This window comes from Colias croceus, chromosome 30, assembly GCF_905220415.1.
Source record: "Colias croceus chromosome 30, ilColCroc2.1".
NCBI classification, from domain to species: domain Eukaryota; kingdom Metazoa; phylum Arthropoda; class Insecta; order Lepidoptera; family Pieridae; genus Colias; species Colias croceus.
Genome location: NC_059566.1, coordinates 1743931 through 1765603, shown reverse-complemented (window position 1 = coordinate 1765603; position 21673 = coordinate 1743931). Strand labels below are relative to the sequence as shown.

Below are 21673 nucleotides of genomic sequence, written 5' to 3'. Positions count from 1 at the left end.
TATTCACATTCAATCAGCACCTTCACGTATGATCTGTGAAATGACGTTTTACGACATAAGATGACAGGTACAGTACATGACAATAGACTGTACGCAGCGTAACTTCAAAATGAATCGTCGAGCGAAGGCAAGTATGGTGTTTCTGTATTGAGAAAAGAGGGACTCGTGATGCATTAACATTGAAACTTTATGCATGTCGTACGGTGTATCGTACGTGTATTCATGTTAGGAAGTAAGTTTGCCATATACTCACTCTTGATACTTACCCTTGTCGTTCGAATCGTCGACTCACATTTTTACTGAGCGCATTGCCTAGCCTACTTAGCCAACTCTGCCAAGAATAAAGCCTAAGTGTAGATTGTCTAATTAATAGAACTCGTGAAAACTTCAACTTATACAGAAGCTCTGCTGGCAATAAAAGAGAGTTGCATAGACGGTGGTTCTTAGTACAACGAGTAACATCGAGTAGCCTTCCAGGTGTTCCCCGATGCTGTGGTAAATCACATGTAAGCTAGGCATACATGTCTAAGGAATAAATAAAAAATATAAATCGAGGATAGTTTTTTTATTTCATAGCAAAAACACAGTACAAAGATAGTTGACAAGAATACAGATATAAATATTGAGTGCATTTGGATACATAAGGCCCTCACACAATGCAATACGTTCGATGTATAAGCTAGAAATACATATCAGACCGAAGGAATACAGAGTCAAGTTTTCGATTTGAATTAGTGAATACATTATAAAAACGTTATACAGAACACTACAAAATGAAATTTATATTGCACTTATGCACATGAGTCCCTCGCACAATACACTACACTTATCTGTAGTCAGATTAGCACGTAGCACGGACTATGAAGCAGCCTCTACATCTTCGAAGCACCGTCGGACTACTCGCCCGTGGTCTGACGCAAACGTTGCTCCTCCATTCCACCTCTCGCTTCGAGAATGAACAGTGCGCTTTTCTCTCTGTCTTCGCGGTTCTTACGATCACGTTCTGTCTTTTCTTCTTGTTCTTTACGCTCTCGTTCGCGCCTCGCTTCTAGTTCCTTAAACGCGCGCTCGAGCTTCTTCTCTTGTTCTTTGCGTTCACGTTCGCGCTTCTCTTCTCGGCGCTTGCTACTGTTGCGAAATGGCCACATATTGAAAAGTCTTTGCTGATTGCTGGTCACGTCTGAATTAGCGAGATGGGCCTCGTCGATCAGTAGGGCACCCAGAGGTTTGTTTAAACTTGAACACAAACGTGTGTTGCGTGAAAAAGCTGAAGCCAGACTGTTATAGCCCCGCATTGCTTATTCCGTTTTTATAGTAATTTCCCTAAAAACCCCATATCCCACATTGGGTGTAGGCATACGTCATAAAGTTCATTGAATCGATAATTATAATAATAAGGATATCAGCATTTCGATTTTAGATAATCATGAAACACATATTGGGTATGACGCGCGTTCACGCACATATTCGTCCAATTACAGATAAGGGAAATGTAATGTTTCAGGAAAAAAAAACATGTTTGCCTGTTGAGGTTTCATGTTCCAAGAGTGTACCATTGTATGAAATTTCTGTATGCATCTGTCGATTCAGCATAAATAATTTTTAGTCTAGGTGGTTAAGGCTTGCCCGAAACATCAGGGCTGAGCTACCATTCAAGTATAACAACTTGTCAAGATCCATCAAACATCTCGCTTATCCGCAACTAGCAATGCGATGTGCAACGCGATGTACAACGTCAAAGCCTAAGTGTAGATTGTCTAATTAATAGAACGCGTGAAAACTTCAACTTATACAGAAGCTCGGCTGGCAATAAAAGAGAGTTGCATAGACGGTGGTTCCTAGTACAACGAGTAACATCGAGTAGCCTTCCAGATGTTCCCTGATGCTGTAAGCTAGGCATACATGTCTAAGGGATAAATAAAAAATATAAATCGAGGATAGTTTTTTTATTTCATAGCAAAAACACAGTACAAAGATAGTTGACAAGAATACAGATATAAATATTGAGTGCATTTGGATACATAAGGCCCTCACACAATGCAATACGTTCGATGTATAAGCTAGAAATACATGTCAGACCGAAGAAACACAGAGTCAAGTTTTCGATTTGAATTAGTGAATACATTGTAAAAACGTTATACAGAACACTACAAAATGAAATTTATATTGCACTTATGCACATGAGTCCCTCGCACAATACACTACACTTATCTGTAGTCAGATTAGCACGTAGCACGGACTATGAAGCGGCCTACATCTCCGATGCACTCCTAGAACCATTTACCCGTGGTCCGACGGTGCTCTTCCCGCAAACGTTGCTCCTCCATTCCACGTCTCGCTTCGAGGATCATCTGTGCTTTTTTCTCGTCGTCTTCGCGTTTCTTACGATCACGTTCTCTCTTTTCTTCTTGTTCTTTACGCTCTCGTTCGCGCCTTGCTTCTTGTTCTTTACGCTCGCGCTCGCGCCTCTCCTCTTGTTCTTTGCGTTCACGTTCGCGCTTCTCTTCTTGGCGCTTGCCACTGTTGCCGAATGACCACATATTGAAAGGTCTTTGCTGATTGTTGGTCACGTCTGAATTAGCGAGATGGGCCTCGTCGATCTGTAGGGCACCCAGAGGTTTGTTTAAACTCGAACATAATCGTGTGTTGCGTGAAAAAGCTGAAGCCAGACTGTTATAGCCCCGCATTGCTTATTCCGTTTTTATAGTAATTTCTCCAAAGATCCGATATCACACATTAGGTGTGGGCATACGTCATTAAGTTTAATTGTTTTCCGCACGGAAATTCCCAGTAGGGAGGTGAACTCATAATTATAACAATGAGTATGTCACCGTTTCCATATTTGTTAATCCCCATAGGCACATAGAGTATAACGCACACCCACGCACATACACATACACACATTCGTCCGTTTCAAATTAGGTGAATATAATGTTTCAGGAAAAAAACATGTTTGCCTGCTGAGGTTTCATGTTCCAAGAATGTACGATTGCATGAACTTTCTGTATGCATCTGTCGATTCAGCATAAATAATTTTTAGTCTAGGTGGTTAAGGCTTGCCAGAAACATCAGAGCTAAGCTACCATTCAAGTATAACAACTTGTCAAGATCCATCAAACATCTCGCTTATCCGCAACTAGCAATGCAATGTGCAACGCGATGCACAACGTCAAACACACAATGCTTTCTGCACCCGCCATGAAAGATCGCACGTGTCACATATTCGGTTGGCACCCGAAAAGTTTTGTGGTAAGTAATTATAACCGCGTTAATCGGCTGGAATTTCCAGAATTTCTGGGTTATCGTTATCCTGTTATTAATACATCTAAATATGGTAGTTATCGCTTCGGTTTTACCGGGCAATGAGTGGTTACCTGCGTACATAGCAGTAGTTACCTATACCTCACCTATAAAGTTATAAAGTGAGCGATGACCTAATGCCAAGTATGGTTTCAATACATGAAACTGAAATTCGAAATTCTACAATTGTACTTTCAACCTTTCGTGTTTTTCGTTAGAGTCTGATAAAAGGAAAACTTAGCTTCTTTGCCTAAGCACAACAAGACTATATAAAACTTTGTCACTAAATTGCACTTCAGGAATGACAGATTGTTGCACAAAAATTTTAACGCAGATCTTTACAACAGTCGCTCTGTGGGTATATGACGCTGCAACGTCGCAGCGTCGAACCACAACGTGCCCCTTACTTTCGTACAAGATATGCGACGACTCAAGATAAACCGACGTAAGCTTTATGTATCCACGTACTTTTGTGAAGTGACGCCGGTTCTCACGAGCATAAAGCAATTGGCTACAACACCGAAGTGTGTGCAGTTGCACTCTTTCATTTTGCAATGCAGCGTCCGAGAGTTTTAACGTCATTGCATCATAAATCCACTTCCATCAAATACACATGTACATGTTTTTTATTCATTTTTTAGTCAGAATTATTATTATTATTTTTTCGAGTGTCAATGTTAATGCATGACATGTCTCTTCTTCTCAATACCGAAACACTCCATACTTGCCTTTCCTCGTCGATTCATTTCGAAGTTGCGGTGCCGTACGGTCTTCAGTCATTCACTGTAAACGTCATTTGATTTTGTCAATTTATGTTGCTTTTAAATATCCAACACACTAGCCCTTTCTGACGTTGTTGACTTGAAATTTTTAGCTTTTCTTTGAGCTCCGCATATGTTCTTATTCCGTATAGCATAATCTTATTGAATTTATCGTCAATTACACCGTTCACTATGTATTTCACGGTCACGTAGTCAGTTAATTTGCCGCACTTAACCATTGCTTTCATAATTAGTAAGTAATCAATGCAACTCTCATTCGGCTTTTTTGTTCTTGCTCTAATTCATTCGTGTATAGTCCTTGGGTCCCATGTAGATGGAAATTCCTTCAATATTTCTTCAGTCATCTTAATCTCCGTTCCCGATTAGAAGAGTGCCAGCAGCGCAACGGTCACCATTTGGATAACGTCATCTTTTCCAAATAAATTTCCATTTTATAGTCTAATAAAAAACAATAAACATGTTTGTTTATTTCAAGTAGTTTTTGTTTTATTTAACTAACAAATATCCGATACTCTTTTTGGACACCTTGTATGTAGTTTGTGTATAATATTAATTAACAGTATTTAACAATATATTTTTCTGATTCTTATAGCGCCTGCCTGACATCCGTGGTCGTAGTCTTCGCACAAACTCTGAATTCACCCTGTCTCCAACCCACTTCTTATGCCTTTGTATTTTCTTGAAGCATATTAGGGTGACAATAACTAGCAGTAATCACCAAGATGCCAAAAATCAGGATGTTGTTTATTTGGACATGATTTTCACTCTCAGAAAGGCTCACGGCATTAGTACCAACCGCCTGACGAGGTTTTTTTTTATATAAAATAGCCAGGCCTTTGACTGCACCACTATCTGATGGTAAGTAGTGATGCCTGCCTAGAAAGAGGCTATTGACTCTTGCCTTGAATTGCTGAATATGTCCAACAGAGGTTTCGCTTTTTTAAACTCCGAAAATCTGTCTTGAAAAGATTGAATCAAAATATCCAGCTTTTCTACATAACTGGAATATATCGCAGTTTTGTTTATTTTTTAAGCCATTTTCTTATGATTCTGAAATTGGTTGTAATTTCCAGAATTCAATTGCGATCTGAAAAGTGTCAGCTTGCATTGAAAGGGCGATACATGAGCGTAGAGCTAGGAATTGGGATATCAGTTGATTTTTGCCTTGAAGCCGTGTGTTGCAAGACATTGAAATGATTTGTTATGTCAACTAAAAAAGCCAAATCAGACGATCATTCAGGATTTTTAAGTTCCGGTACATCCCTTTGCTTTTCCGCCAAAAATATTCCGATTTCTTCTATTTTGATATGTATACCTATTATGTTTTATTCAATAAAAATTAAATGTAGGTAGGGGGAAGTGATTACCATTCGTACAGTTTTTAGATATTTTTTTTTTACTTTATGATTAATTGTCGAATTTATCTAGTTAATGTACCTAAGTATACCGAATATATTGTAGTTTGTTATAAAAAAGTTCTGAACTTATATGTCAAAAGGTTAAAGGGTTATAGCCATTTATCTATGATAAGATATTTGTACGAACGTACCCCACGTACGGGGTACGTTCGTACAGTAGGTGGGGTACCTTCATACGGCATGGGGTAGATTCATACAGGAAATTAAAAAGCCAATTAAAGATGTGAATTTTTTTATTATTTATTATAAAAATATTAATTTATCAAAGAACTAACTTAATAACTTGTGACTTGACTCATAGTCGATAAATCTTTCTTTGGAAAAATAACAAAAAATAAAATTGTTCATCCTTAGTTTACTTATAACGATTCTAAGCTTTACAATCAGTCAAAATGAGGTGTTTGCAATCATTGGATAACACCGTTGTACAGTCTTTGACAATTTAAACTTAAAATGCGTTCTTTGGAACTTATTGCATATTATACATATTTATTTAAATTCACTGTAAAAGTAAGAATTCTAGCCATTCTGGATGTAAAGCCCGTTCGTGGTTGAGGATCAGGGAGAATCATGGCGACATCGCTGATATACACAGTATGTATGTCTTCTATATCAGGGAAAATGAAGGACCATGACAATCCCGGTTTCTTCCGAAGAAACTTATATCATCTCTGTATCCGAATAATGACAGAGAACTTTTCCGACATAATAGAGACAAGAGACAATAGAAGTCTTTTTTTCAAATTTTACCAAAACATAACAATTATCTTTGATTTTCTCTGGTGTCACATTTAAATAGTTATTGATACTACGATCATCAGTCTCTTCGTCCATTTCTAAATCAACTGGAGATGTTGAACTCTCCCGCAAGCTAAATTGCGATCCTTCAGATTCACTTGAATCATCTTTGCTTTCTATTTTCTTAGCTTTCTTTTTCTTTTGTTCTGAATTAAGTTCCTTTAAACTACGTTTCACTGCTTTGGCTCTGGCTTTCCTTTCCTGTTCTATTCTTTTAAATTCTTTACATTAATGGGAGCAAAATCTTCATCGCTGAAGGCCATTTCATTGAACTGCCATATACCTGGCTTTTCAAATCCACTTGTAATATTTTTTGCGGTGAATGATTCAAAATATGCAAGTTTTACCAGTTTAGGAATATTATAAATGTTGATTGTTTTGCCAGGATTCGACATGCGCCAATTATTCAACGCTATTTTCAACTTTGGAGCATTCGTACGCGTACGAATGTGCCCCCTGTCTGGGTGTCCGAATGCACCCCATGCCTTTACACAAAATTAAAATAAAGCTTTATACAAATTCCAATTTGTTTTTATAAATATAACAATTAAAGCTCAAAATAAACAATGTTATCATTAATGAACCATCACCATTTTATCAAAAACATAACAATTCTACTTACAATTTCTAACGAAGTTTACGTAAAAATTTTACACACCGCGCGCGAAAATGTGTCACGTCTTATCAGCTCATGCACCGTAGTATGAGTGGCGCGTCAATCCGCTAGCAACATGGCGACCGATATGTCTACGCACACAGGCAAAGGCGTGTTTGTGCGCCGTTTAGTATTTCTGTTATGTCGCCTCTACACATAGGCCAGCGCATTCGCCAGCGCGCTGGCGGTGCGCTTGCAAACGCGCTTGTGAGTAATCCACACATTGGAAGGTCGTTCAGTATGGTTTGGTTCGAGCCAATGTGCGGACGGATTCAAAATGGATGTAACAAACAAAGAAATAAACACACTTTCACATTTATAATATTAAAATAATATTAAAGTAGGATGCTCTTTGTGAAGTAAAACATTGTGAGGAAAACGGCATGTCCAAGAACCTTATTTATTTGGCACTTTTAATACATACAACATTTTTATTTTTATGGTACTTATTTTTTGGGTTCCTCAGGCAGTTTTAACTCTGATAGAGCTCAATAAATTTAAATGTTTCCTCGTTACTCATATTGTTCGCCATTTTGTCAAGTTAGGTGTTAATTCGCCGCAAGAAAAAAACGTGCACTCCTGATCGCTGCTACAGTCAAACTGATCGCGCGGCTAATGTGTGGATGGTGCGCCAAGCTTGCGACAAGTGTCCTTTGATGTTTCCGACACCGCGCGGCAAGCTCGCAAGCGCGCTGGCCAACGTTCAAATACCTACCACCAGCGCGCGAACGCCCGTTCTACACATTGGACAAGTGCATGTGCCAACGCGCTTGTCAACGCGTTGGCCTATGTGTAGTGCCGGCATTATACTGACTGTACGAATGTGCCCCGCGTACGAATGGTGACCACTTTCCCCTATGTTATATTATGACCTATTGTATTGCATTGCCTACATAAGGTTGCTAATATGTATGTAAAAATGTAGTGGTATGCAATAAATGATTTGAATTTGAATTTATGTATTATTTGGGAGACAGCCTATATCATATCCACTTTTCATCAATATTACAATCGAAACAATTTATTTTTCTAAAAATTGTATGAGCAATAAATAAAAGACTTATGTAAAATAGTATTGATTATATTTTCAAATACATACTTTCATGTTTTATCCATACTAATATTATAAAGAGGAAAGATTTGTAATTATGTATGTATGTATGGTTTTCACGCATAAATTACTGGACCGATTTCAAAAATTCTTTAAAATAATGTCAAAAAGGGGTTACTTAAGGTGCACACCACAGCTGACAATTTTGACTGGTTATACACAAATTTAATTACATGTTGCGGTAAAATGCCAACCAATTAATTGTATGCACACAGCACAGTTGAGGGACAAAAAAATATTAAAATTATTATTTTTAAATACATGTCATAAAATAAATTTAATCTAAATTATAGTACAGATAAATATCACATCCATATACCCACATTACATTCAATCACATAAAATAAAATTCATAACATTCCATCACAGTATAACAATAAATTATGTCTAATAAACAGTAAAGTATCTCTTATCTCTAGAACTATGGAAGTTAAAGATTAAATTAGCATAGAACTTGTAGATTAGACTTGAGCACGGTTTTGACCTGATTTTTAAATTTACCCAGTTTATCGCATCTACACGCACGGATCGGACGGCAGGATCGCATGAGTAGAAAAACGGAACAGAGACTTAAGCTTCTTAAGAACGTGCAAAATGGTTACCTATTTTGGCAGGGTTGTCACAATAGGTTAAGACAAATGAAACAAAACATTTGTTAAATAGTTTTATTATTCAGTATAAAAGAATATTTTACAAATTACTTACTCTAATAATTTTCTTTATAATATATATTTTTTTAATAATTTGTTGTTTCTTTTAACCCATTGAGCCCCAAGCGGCCCGATCGGTCCCAGACATAATAGATTTTCTATCCGGGGCCTGAGTTATTAATATTGTTGTAAATTCTGAATCGAACATATAGTTTTTTCAAATAATGTAGCGGGAAACACTCATGGCATATGGCATAACAAATTTACAATCTTCAATACGTTTAAGTATTTCGTTACCATTGACATTGTCAGTATTTATTTTAAGATCGAAATATTCGCGAAACTTTTGCTCGAGCAATTCAACAAATGCAATAAAGTTGATAACTTTATTATACTTTTAAGAAAGACACGGTCAGCAAACAAAATGATTACCAGGTCAATTCACAGACACCGACACTTACATCGACGAAGCAGCCACTATCCGCAGGCTGAACAGATTTTCTTTGTGTGGATGTTAGTTGTTAAGTCCCGGAGTGCAACCCGTTGTTTTAGAATAGAAAACTTAAGCTAAAATTGTCGAGCTTCTCTATACGCAACATTTGACATTATATTAATTTCTGGTAACAAAATATACTGATGGTCGGGAGCCCCGACCCGGGATAGGGCAACGTAAAGTTGCCCATGCGTAAAACATTCTTTTCGTAACTCAATTCCTACTAATTTGAATGTTTGGCCCTGGGATTTGTTTATCGTGTCGAAATAAATTTTTACTGGAAATTGGAGCCTTTTGAAGGGTATAGGCAAATCGGTATGGATCATGGGTATTCTTGGTATATGAGCTAATTCACCAGCTGCAGGGCCGGTGATAATCTTCGAAACTATTAAATTATCTTTTAGCTCCTTTATAAGAAGTCTCGTGAACACATGTTGGGGGGTCTTAAATTTCTGAGAAGCATTATCGGCGTGCCAACTTTTAACGACAGTTCATGAGGTGGAAGCCCAGCGGGGTTCAGAGAATTTAAAAATTCCTGGGGGTAGTGCACTGCGTCCTCGATGTTAGTGACGGTGTCTATTTATTTATAGCGGATATTTGCAGCGGATTTATAGCACTTAACTTCACCCGGTACTTTGGTTGATGCATTCAAATATACAGATATTTGAATTGTTTATTTCGTTGACTGTTTCATTCCTGTGAGAAACTATTGCCATATTAGTAATTGAGTGTATAATCAAATTTGGCTTAGCATTGGCATTTGGTTGATGAGAGAATAAATGATTTGCAGGTGGATGATTTTGGTATTTACGTATGTGCCGTATTTTGTGGTAAAGTTGGTGATGGTGATGAAATATTCTAATATGAAGGTTTGATGTACAGGAGTGTAGGAACTATTGATATTTTTCACGACAGCTGTAATAAAATCCGCAAGTATTTAAAGGAATTATCTTGATTTTGTTTACTTTTTATTTATTTATTTTTTGCTTTGTATACCACATAGTGACTTGACTCATTAATCATGTTGTGTTATCCTGTAAATGTTTGTCACAATTGTCTTTTTTTTTGTTATATTATGTACCCTAGCTCTAATTATTATTGTTGTGACTGATGTTGGATAACCTAAATAAATAAAATAAAATAAAAATAGATGGATTGAGGGCTTGTCCTTGGCTTGTCGATATCACAGATAAGTAATTTGAAGACTGTGAAGATGGATAATTCCCCATATTAATTGTCTTTACTAATTGCAGCATTCCTAACTGAAAATCTATTTTTTGGTTAGGACTCATTTTTTTTCGTGTAGCTTCGGAAACTTAATAAAAATTTGGTGTCATCTTCGTCAGCATTGGGTGTAGCTGTAGCTTTCTGTCTCTTTTGTAACATGTATAATATCTGTGAGGGGACATCATTCTTTTTTTTCTGTGCCTTAACTACTTGTGAAGTTTGTATCGGCACCTCTGTAATATTGACATAATGTTCAATACTTTCTTCTCCTTCATTTGTCTGTCGTTGTGGTTGAGTACAATCTGTATCTTCATTTGAATAGTTGCCTTCAGATTTTCTGTTTTCAAATACAGATGTAAGAAAGCATAGTAAGTCACAGTAGATATATTTTTTGGATTTTTTAGCTGCACTGCCTGTATCCTTTTTGGTTTTTGAATTTCTTTTCGGTTATAGTCCCGTATGTTGGTCCATTTTCTTTTTAGTTCAGCACCTATAAAATATAAAGAAATAATTATTGAACATGTTAAAATTGATTAATTAATTAACTATTGATAACCCATATCTTTTTTTTTTGTTATTTAAATATTATAAATTAAACTACTTTTTCTTTAACAGATTCCTAGCTACTGGATGTAATTTTGAAGAATTACACTTTGATTATCAGATAGGAAGCCGAACTGTTTCTGGGGTCGTTAAAGAAACCTTTCAAGCTATTTGGGAAGTGTACCAACCATTAGAAATGAAGCCACCGTCATGAAAGCAACGTTGGATAGAAAAGAGAATGGGCATTTTACTATGGAAGTTGGGCCTGAACACTTGAGTTGGACCAATACACATGAGATATTGTTTTTATAATAGATCATAACACATACATAACGGGAAAATATATATAAAATAAAATCAACCGGGTTTTTGTACAGTCACATCAAGTTTTATTTCTTTGTGTATAATATTTTTTGCAATTAATAACTGTTATAAGACGAGTGAAGGAATATTAAAGAAGTTGTTTATATTCATATCTGTATTACAATAAAGGAGATTAACATTTATAAAACAAAAATTTACTTTTAAGCATGTGTATCTGTTTGTATATATGTTTAGTTTAATCTATATCCACAATAATCTAAATATTGGGCTGGGGGGTTGAATCCTTCGTGTCTTGCAAAGCTAATCAAACATCTCGCTTATCCGCAACTAGCAATGCAATGTGCAACGCGATGCACAACGTCAAACACACAATGCTTTCTGCACCCGCCATGAAAGATCGCACGTGTCACATATTCGGTTGGCACCCGAAAAGTTTTGTGGTAAGTAATTATAACCGCGTTAATCGGCTGGAATTTCCAGAATTTCTGGGTTATCGTTATCCTGTTATTAATACATCTAAATATGGTAGTTATCGCTTCGGTTTTACCGGGCAATGAGTGGTTACCTGCGTACATAGCAGTAGTTACCTATACCTCACCTATAAAGTTATAAAGTGAGCGATGACCTAATGCCAAGTATGGTTTCAATACATGAAACTGAAATTCGAAATTCTACAATTGTACTTTCAACCTTTCGTGTTTTTCGTTAGAGTCTGATAAAAGGAAAACTTAGCTTCTTTGCCTAAGCACAACAAGACTATATAAAACTTTGTCACTAAATTGCACTTCAGGAATGACAGATTGTTGCACAAAAATTTTAACGCAGATCTTTACAACAGTCGCTCTGTGGGTATATGACGCTGCAACGTCGCAGCGTCGAACCACAACGTGCCCCTTACTTTCGTACAAGATATGCGACGACTCAAGATAAACCGACGTAAGCTTTATGTATCCACGTACTTTTGTGAAGTGACGCCGGTTCTCACGAGCATAAAGCAATTGGCTACAACACCGAAGTGTGTGCAGTTGCACTCTTTCATTTTGCAATGCAGCGTCCGAGAGTTTTAACGTCATTGCATCATAAATCCACTTCCATCAAATACACATGTACATGTTTTTTATTCATTTTTTAGTCAGAATTATTATTATTATTTTTTCGAGTGTCAATGTTAATGCATGACATGTCTCTTCTTCTCAATACCGAAACACTCCATACTTGCCTTTCCTCGTCGATTCATTTCGAAGTTGCGGTGCCGTACGGTCTTCAGTCATTCACTGTAAACGTCATTTGATTTTGTCAATTTATGTTGCTTTTAAATATCCAACACACTAGCCCTTTCTGACGTTGTTGACTTGAAATTTTTAGCTTTTCTTTGAGCTCCGCATATGTTCTTATTCCGTATAGCATAATCTTATTGAATTTATCGTCAATTACACCGTTCACTATGTATTTCACGGTCACGTAGTCAGTTAATTTGCCGCACTTAACCATTGCTTTCATAATTAGTAAGTAATCAATGCAACTCTCATTCGGCTTTTTTGTTCTTGCTCTAATTCATTCGTGTATAGTCCTTGGGTCCCATGTAGATGGAAATTCCTTCAATATTTCTTCAGTCATCTTAATCTCCGTTCCCGATTAGAAGAGTGCCAGCAGCGCAACGGTCACCATTTGGATAACGTCATCTTTTCCAAATAAATTTCCATTTTATAGTCTAATAAAAAACAATAAACATGTTTGTTTATTTCAAGTAGTTTTTGTTTTATTTAACTAACAAATATCCGATACTCTTTTTGGACACCTTGTATGTAGTTTGTGTATAATATTAATTAACAGTATTTAACAATATATTTTTCTGATTCTTATAGCGCCTGCCTGACATCCGTGGTCGTAGTCTTCGCACAAACTCTGAATTCACCCTGTCTCCAACCCACTTCTTATGCCTTTGTATTTTCTTGAAGCATATTAGGGTGACAATAACTAGCAGTAATCACCAAGATGCCAAAAATCAGGATGTTGTTTATTTGGACATGATTTTCACTCTCAGAAAGGCTCACGGCATTAGTACCAACCGCCTGACGAGGTTTTTTTTTATATAAAATAGCCAGGCCTTTGACTGCACCACTATCTGATGGTAAGTAGTGATGCCTGCCTAGAAAGAGGCTATTGACTCTTGCCTTGAATTGCTGAATATGTCCAACAGAGGTTTCGCTTTTTTAAACTCCGAAAATCTGTCTTGAAAAGATTGAATCAAAATATCCAGCTTTTCTACATAACTGGAATATATCGCAGTTTTGTTTATTTTTTAAGCCATTTTCTTATGATTCTGAAATTGGTTGTAATTTCCAGAATTCAATTGCGATCTGAAAAGTGTCAGCTTGCATTGAAAGGGCGATACATGAGCGTAGAGCTAGGAATTGGGATATCAGTTGATTTTTGCCTTGAAGCCGTGTGTTGCAAGACATTGAAATGATTTGTTATGTCAACTAAAAAAGCCAAATCAGACGATCATTCAGGATTTTTAAGTTCCGGTACATCCCTTTGCTTTTCCGCCAAAAATATTCCGATTTCTTCTATTTTGATATGTATACCTATTATGTTTTATTCAATAAAAATTAAATGTAGGTAGGGGGAAGTGATTACCATTCGTACAGTTTTTAGATATTTTTTTTTTACTTTATGATTAATTGTCGAATTTATCTAGTTAATGTACCTAAGTATACCGAATATATTGTAGTTTGTTATAAAAAAGTTCTGAACTTATATGTCAAAAGGTTAAAGGGTTATAGCCATTTATCTATGATAAGATATTTGTACGAACGTACCCCACGTACGGGGTACGTTCGTACAGTAGGTGGGGTACCTTCATACGGCATGGGGTAGATTCATACAGGAAATTAAAAAGCCAATTAAAGATGTGAATTTTTTTATTATTTATTATAAAAATATTAATTTATCAAAGAACTAACTTAATAACTTGTGACTTGACTCATAGTCGATAAATCTTTCTTTGGAAAAATAACAAAAAATAAAATTGTTCATCCTTAGTTTACTTATAACGATTCTAAGCTTTACAATCAGTCAAAATGAGGTGTTTGCAATCATTGGATAACACCGTTGTACAGTCTTTGACAATTTAAACTTAAAATGCGTTCTTTGGAACTTATTGCATATTATACATATTTATTTAAATTCACTGTAAAAGTAAGAATTCTAGCCATTCTGGATGTAAAGCCCGTTCGTGGTTGAGGATCAGGGAGAATCATGGCGACATCGCTGATATACACAGTATGTATGTCTTCTATATCAGGGAAAATGAAGGACCATGACAATCCCGGTTTCTTCCGAAGAAACTTATATCATCTCTGTATCCGAATAATGACAGAGAACTTTTCCGACATAATAGAGACAAGAGACAATAGAAGTCTTTTTTTCAAATTTTACCAAAACATAACAATTATCTTTGATTTTCTCTGGTGTCACATTTAAATAGTTATTGATACTACGATCATCAGTCTCTTCGTCCATTTCTAAATCAACTGGAGATGTTGAACTCTCCCGCAAGCTAAATTGCGATCCTTCAGATTCACTTGAATCATCTTTGCTTTCTATTTTCTTAGCTTTCTTTTTCTTTTGTTCTGAATTAAGTTCCTTTAAACTACGTTTCACTGCTTTGGCTCTGGCTTTCCTTTCCTGTTCTATTCTTTTAAATTCTTTACATTAATGGGAGCAAAATCTTCATCGCTGAAGGCCATTTCATTGAACTGCCATATACCTGGCTTTTCAAATCCACTTGTAATATTTTTTGCGGTGAATGATTCAAAATATGCAAGTTTTACCAGTTTAGGAATATTATAAATGTTGATTGTTTTGCCAGGATTCGACATGCGCCAATTATTCAACGCTATTTTCAACTTTGGAGCATTCGTACGCGTACGAATGTGCCCCCTGTCTGGGTGTCCGAATGCACCCCATGCCTTTACACAAAATTAAAATAAAGCTTTATACAAATTCCAATTTGTTTTTATAAATATAACAATTAAAGCTCAAAATAAACAATGTTATCATTAATGAACCATCACCATTTTATCAAAAACATAACAATTCTACTTACAATTTCTAACGAAGTTTACGTAAAAATTTTACACACCGCGCGCGAAAATGTGTCACGTCTTATCAGCTCATGCACCGTAGTATGAGTGGCGCGTCAATCCGCTAGCAACATGGCGACCGATATGTCTACGCACACAACGCGCGCGAACGCCCGTTCTACACATTGGACAAGTGCATGTGCCAACGCGCTTGTCAACGCGTTGGCCTATGTGTAGTGCCGGCATTATACTGACTGTACGAATGTGCCCCGCGTACGAATGGTGACCACTTTCCCCTATGTTATATTATGACCTATTGTATTGCATTGCCTACATAAGGTTGCTAATATGTATGTAAAAATGTAGTGGTATGCAATAAATGATTTGAATTTGAATTTATGTATTATTTGGGAGACAGCCTATATCATATCCACTTTTCATCAATATTACAATCGAAACAATTTATTTTTCTAAAAATTGTATGAGCAATAAATAAAAGACTTATGTAAAATAGTATTGATTATATTTTCAAATACATACTTTCATGTTTTATCCATACTAATATTATAAAGAGGAAAGATTTGTAATTATGTATGTATGTATGGTTTTCACGCATAAATTACTGGACCGATTTCAAAAATTCTTTAAAATAATGTCAAAAAGGGGTTACTTAAGGTGCACACCACAGCTGACAATTTTGACTGGTTATACACAAATTTAATTACATGTTGCGGTAAAATGCCAACCAATTAATTGTATGCACACAGCACAGTTGAGGGACAAAAAAATATTAAAATTATTATTTTTAAATACATGTCATAAAATAAATTTAATCTAAATTATAGTACAGATAAATATCACATCCATATACCCACATTACATTCAATCACATAAAATAAAATTCATAACATTCCATCACAGTATAACAATAAATTATGTCTAATAAACAGTAAAGTATCTCTTATCTCTAGAACTATGGAAGTTAAAGATTAAATTAGCATAGAACTTGTAGATTAGACTTGAGCACGGTTTTGACCTGATTTTTAAATTTACCCAGTTTATCGCATCTACACGCACGGATCGGACGGCAGGATCGCATGAGTAGAAAAACGGAACAGAGACTTAAGCTTCTTAAGAACGTGCAAAATGGTTACCTATTTTGGCAGGGTTGTCACAATAGGTTAAGACAAATGAAACAAAACATTTGTTAAATAGTTTTATTATTCAGTATAAAAGAATATTTTACAAATTACTTACTCTAATAATTTTCTTTATAATATATATTTTTTTAATAATTTGTTGTTTCTTTTAACCCATTGAGCCCCAAGCGGCCCGATCGGTCCCAGACATAATAGATTTTCTATCCGGGGCCTGAGTTATTAATATTGTTGTAAATTCTGAATCGAACATATAGTTTTTTCAAATAATGTAGCGGGAAACACTCATGGCATATGGCATAACAAATTTACAATCTTCAATACGTTTAAGTATTTCGTTACCATTGACATTGTCAGTATTTATTTTAAGATCGAAATATTCGCGAAACTTTTGCTCGAGCAATTCAACAAATGCAATAAAGTTGATAACTTTATTATACTTTTAAGAAAGACACGGTCAGCAAACAAAATGATTACCAGGTCAATTCACAGACACCGACACTTACATCGACGAAGCAGCCACTATCCGCAGGCTGAACAGATTTTCTTTGTGTGGATGTTAGTTGTTAAGTCCCGGAGTGCAACCCGTTGTTTTAGAATAGAAAACTTAAGCTAAAATTGTCGAGCTTCTCTATACGCAACATTTGACATTATATTAATTTCTGGTAACAAAATATACTGATGGTCGGGAGCCCCGACCCGGGATAGGGCAACGTAAAGTTGCCCATGCGTAAAACATTCTTTTCGTAACTCAATTCCTACTAATTTGAATGTTTGGCCCTGGGATTTGTTTATCGTGTCGAAATAAATTTTTACTGGAAATTGGAGCCTTTTGAAGGGTATAGGCAAATCGGTATGGATCATGGGTATTCTTGGTATATGAGCTAATTCACCAGCTGCAGGGCCGGTGATAATCTTCGAAACTATTAAATTATCTTTTAGCTCCTTTATAAGAAGTCTCGTGAACACATGTTGGGGGGTCTTAAATTTCTGAGAAGCATTATCGGCGTGCCAACTTTTAACGACAGTTCATGAGGTGGAAGCCCAGCGGGGTTCAGAGAATTTAAAAATTCCTGGGGGTAGTGCACTGCGTCCTCGATGTTAGTGACGGTGTCTATTTATTTATAGCGGATATTTGCAGCGGATTTATAGCACTTAACTTCACCCGGTACTTTGGTTGATGCATTCAAATATACAGATATTTGAATTGTTTATTTCGTTGACTGTTTCATTCCTGTGAGAAACTATTGCCATATTAGTAATTGAGTGTATAATCAAATTTGGCTTAGCATTGGCATTTGGTTGATGAGAGAATAAATGATTTGCAGGTGGATGATTTTGGTATTTACGTATGTGCCGTATTTTGTGGTAAAGTTGGTGATGGTGATGAAATATTCTAATATGAAGGTTTGATGTACAGGAGTGTAGGAACTATTGATATTTTTCACGACAGCTGTAATAAAATCCGCAAGTATTTAAAGGAATTATCTTGATTTTGTTTACTTTTTATTTATTTATTTTTTGCTTTGTATACCACATAGTGACTTGACTCATTAATCATGTTGTGTTATCCTGTAAATGTTTGTCACAATTGTCTTTTTTTTTGTTATATTATGTACCCTAGCTCTAATTATTATTGTTGTGACTGATGTTGGATAACCTAAATAAATAAAATAAAATAAAAATAGATGGATTGAGGGCTTGTCCTTGGCTTGTCGATATCACAGATAAGTAATTTGAAGACTGTGAAGATGGATAATTCCCCATATTAATTGTCTTTACTAATTGCAGCATTCCTAACTGAAAATCTATTTTTTGGTTAGGACTCATTTTTTTTCGTGTAGCTTCGGAAACTTAATAAAAATTTGGTGTCATCTTCGTCAGCATTGGGTGTAGCTGTAGCTTTCTGTCTCTTTTGTAACATGTATAATATCTGTGAGGGGACATCATTCTTTTTTTTCTGTGCCTTAACTACTTGTGAAGTTTGTATCGGCACCTCTGTAATATTGACATAATGTTCAATACTTTCTTCTCCTTCATTTGTCTGTCGTTGTGGTTGAGTACAATCTGTATCTTCATTTGAATAGTTGCCTTCAGATTTTCTGTTTTCAAATACAGATGTAAGAAAGCATAGTAAGTCACAGTAGATATATTTTTTGGATTTTTTAGCTGCACTGCCTGTATCCTTTTTGGTTTTTGAATTTCTTTTCGGTTATAGTCCCGTATGTTGGTCCATTTTCTTTTTAGTTCAGCACCTATAAAATATAAAGAAATAATTATTGAACATGTTAAAATTGATTAATTAATTAACTATTGATAACCCATATCTTTTTTTTTTGTTATTTAAATATTATAAATTAAACTACTTTTTCTTTAACAGATTCCTAGCTACTGGATGTAATTTTGAAGAATTACACTTTGATTATCAGATAGGAAGCCGAACTGTTTCTGGGGTCGTTAAAGAAACCTTTCAAGCTATTTGGGAAGTGTACCAACCATTAGAAATGAAGCCACCGTCATGAAAGCAACGTTGGATAGAAAAGAGAATGGGCATTTTACTATGGAAGTTGGGCCTGAACACTTGAGTTGGACCAATACACATGAGATATTGTTTTTATAATAGATCATAACACATACATAACGGGAAAATATATATAAAATAAAATCAACCGGGTTTTTGTACAGTCACATCAAGTTTTATTTCTTTGTGTATAATATTTTTTGCAATTAATAACTGTTATAAGACGAGTGAAGGAATATTAAAGAAGTTGTTTATATTCATATCTGTATTACAATAAAGGAGATTAACATTTATAAAACAAAAATTTACTTTTAAGCATGTGTATCTGTTTGTATATATGTTTAGTTTAATCTATATCCACAATAATCTAAATATTGGGCTGGGGGGTTGAATCCTTCGTGTCTTGCAAAGCTCATGTACCAAACTACGGACAAAATGTGCGCTCAGCTTCCCAGAGTACGACTTCCGGTTAAATAGGTACAATAATACTGTATAGATCTGATTCCGCTTTGATCTCTGTCAATTAGTATGTAGCCACAATACTCGCGCGCCCTCACATGTCGCGAAAAGGGAATGCAATCCCGACTCGAGATTGCAAATTCGGGATCCCGCGGGATTAGAAATATCAATCCCGCGGGATCCCGGAATTTTCGGGATCCCGTCTAATTAAAAAAAAATGTTGAATTCAGATGACTGAAACAGCTTGTATGTGATAGTGTGGTAAACTAAAATAACATATTAAGTATTCGAAAGAAAATAAAAACCTTCATTATTTAATCTTACCAACTAAATAATAATCAAGTTGTAAGGAAATTAACGCAGGTAAATTAGGTAATCAAAACAATAAGCTTATTTCAAGGGAATTAGGAAAAAGATTGATTTTGAAAATGACTCCTTAAAAAACAAAGGGTATTAATAGTTTCATCTGCTAAACGGCATCTAATGTCCGTTGCAATGTACCCCGCTGCTGAGAATGCCCACTCCGACTCAACGCTGGTTGGCAACAGCGTGGCGTAGCAATTATATGCAAACTGCAAAAATCGCCCCCTTGTTCCTCGACACTCAAACAAATCCATTCCTTTTTTAATGGTATACTCGGATTTTTAATTAAACAAAGTAAACTGACAGCAGCTAATGTCACTTTGTAAAATAATGTTGCCACATTTAAAGTAATAGAGAGGAATTCAGTTCTCATTCAATCAGATGAATGAACAATGAGTGTGAATAGTTCATCATTTCAAACTATAATTATTTCTAATTGTAATATATAAAGCTATATAAGATATAAGTTACTAAGTAGTATAATGTAATTATAATAATTTTTTTATTTTTATTTTTACGATGTTTACGTTACTGTTTTCTTAATTTTTTCGTTAATTGTAACAAATTACGTTGTGTTTGTTGTCATTGTTGTGTTTATTTGGTGTTATATTGTTACACACTAAATATTCACTAGACGATCGATTCAATTTCATTCATTCCCGATTTTGAATCATTCACTTTGCGACAACGCTATTTTCTTTTCATCAAAAACTGAAAACACAGAAAACGTCAGTTTAATTTGTCTAATTAAAAACCCGAGTATAGATTCTAATTTGTCTAAGCTCGTGGACGTGGATATACGTGCAAAAGGACTTTTTCGCGTCGCTGTCCACTGCCGCCCAATCTCGAACGGGATCTCGTCATATGATGCGTCGTAATTGATCCCGAAAAATTACACGAGATCTCGCGAGATCGGGATCCCGCGGGATCGGGATTGCATTCCCTAGTCGCGATTGAACATCAAAAATACATTTGTTTTAGAGATATTAAATTCTGCCAAATCATTTAATTAATATACTTCAATTATGTAAACGCCATTCGCGTAAATGTTCACTACAGTAGGTCCTCGTTTCAACTGGTATGTGCCCAGTGCGAACATTTCTTCCAACAGATTATTTCTTCCTCAGTCAAATGTGGAAAGTCCTTTGATTATCTTCTATTCGCACAAACTAAATCCTTTGTCGGTTAAGACGCTTTTGCGCCACATACTCCTTCAAAATGTTCGGTGAATGTTCCCTGTATGCGGTTTATTATCGCAGGAGAGCGTTAAGCACAAACTTATCTGACCCGGTGATGGTGTCACTGATGTCGATTTTAGTGCCGCTAAATAGTATTTCCCCGGATGCAAGGGTAAAAATAATGTCATTGCCAATGGTGTAAATTAAAATTAATAAGTAACTTTTTATTTAAATACACAATATTCCGTATGAAAAGTCTGTGAAAATGTGACTTTTCAAAAAGGCGGCACGTAGTTCCATTTTTTGCCACCGGGTCAGTTAAGTTTGTGGCCCTGTAATTAACGCTCCGCACACTCTGAAATCATCAAACATGTGTAATTGCAATAGCATGGTGATTATTGTCAACACATTGCACTTTATTGTGGCGATATAATTTTGAATTTTGTTTGTGGCGTGCTTTAATTTAATGAGTAATTATTTTTTGCTGATCGAACTTATTTCTTTTCTATTTATTTATTACTAGCTTGCCGCCCGCGGCTTCGCCCGCTTTGTCTAAAACCTAATAAATTATATACTAAAACCTTCCTCTTGAATCACTCTATCTAT

At 35.7% G+C, this 21673-nt stretch overlaps 1 protein-coding gene across 1 annotated transcript; it reads right to left on the bottom strand.

Moving 5' to 3' along the window:
- Positions 1-2270: 2270 nt before the first annotated feature.
- Positions 2271-21255, bottom strand: LOC123704529 (uncharacterized protein PFB0765w-like). The gene is made up of 6 exons (XM_045652911.1): positions 21177-21255; positions 18572-18801; positions 14805-14991; positions 10695-10924; positions 6251-6499; positions 2271-2600 (listed from the first exon to the last, which is right to left on the bottom strand). The coding sequence occupies exons 1-6, from the start codon at positions 21253-21255 to the stop codon at positions 2271-2273; spliced, it is 1305 nt and encodes a 434-aa protein (XP_045508867.1).
- Between the last annotated feature and the right edge of the window lie 418 nt (positions 21256-21673).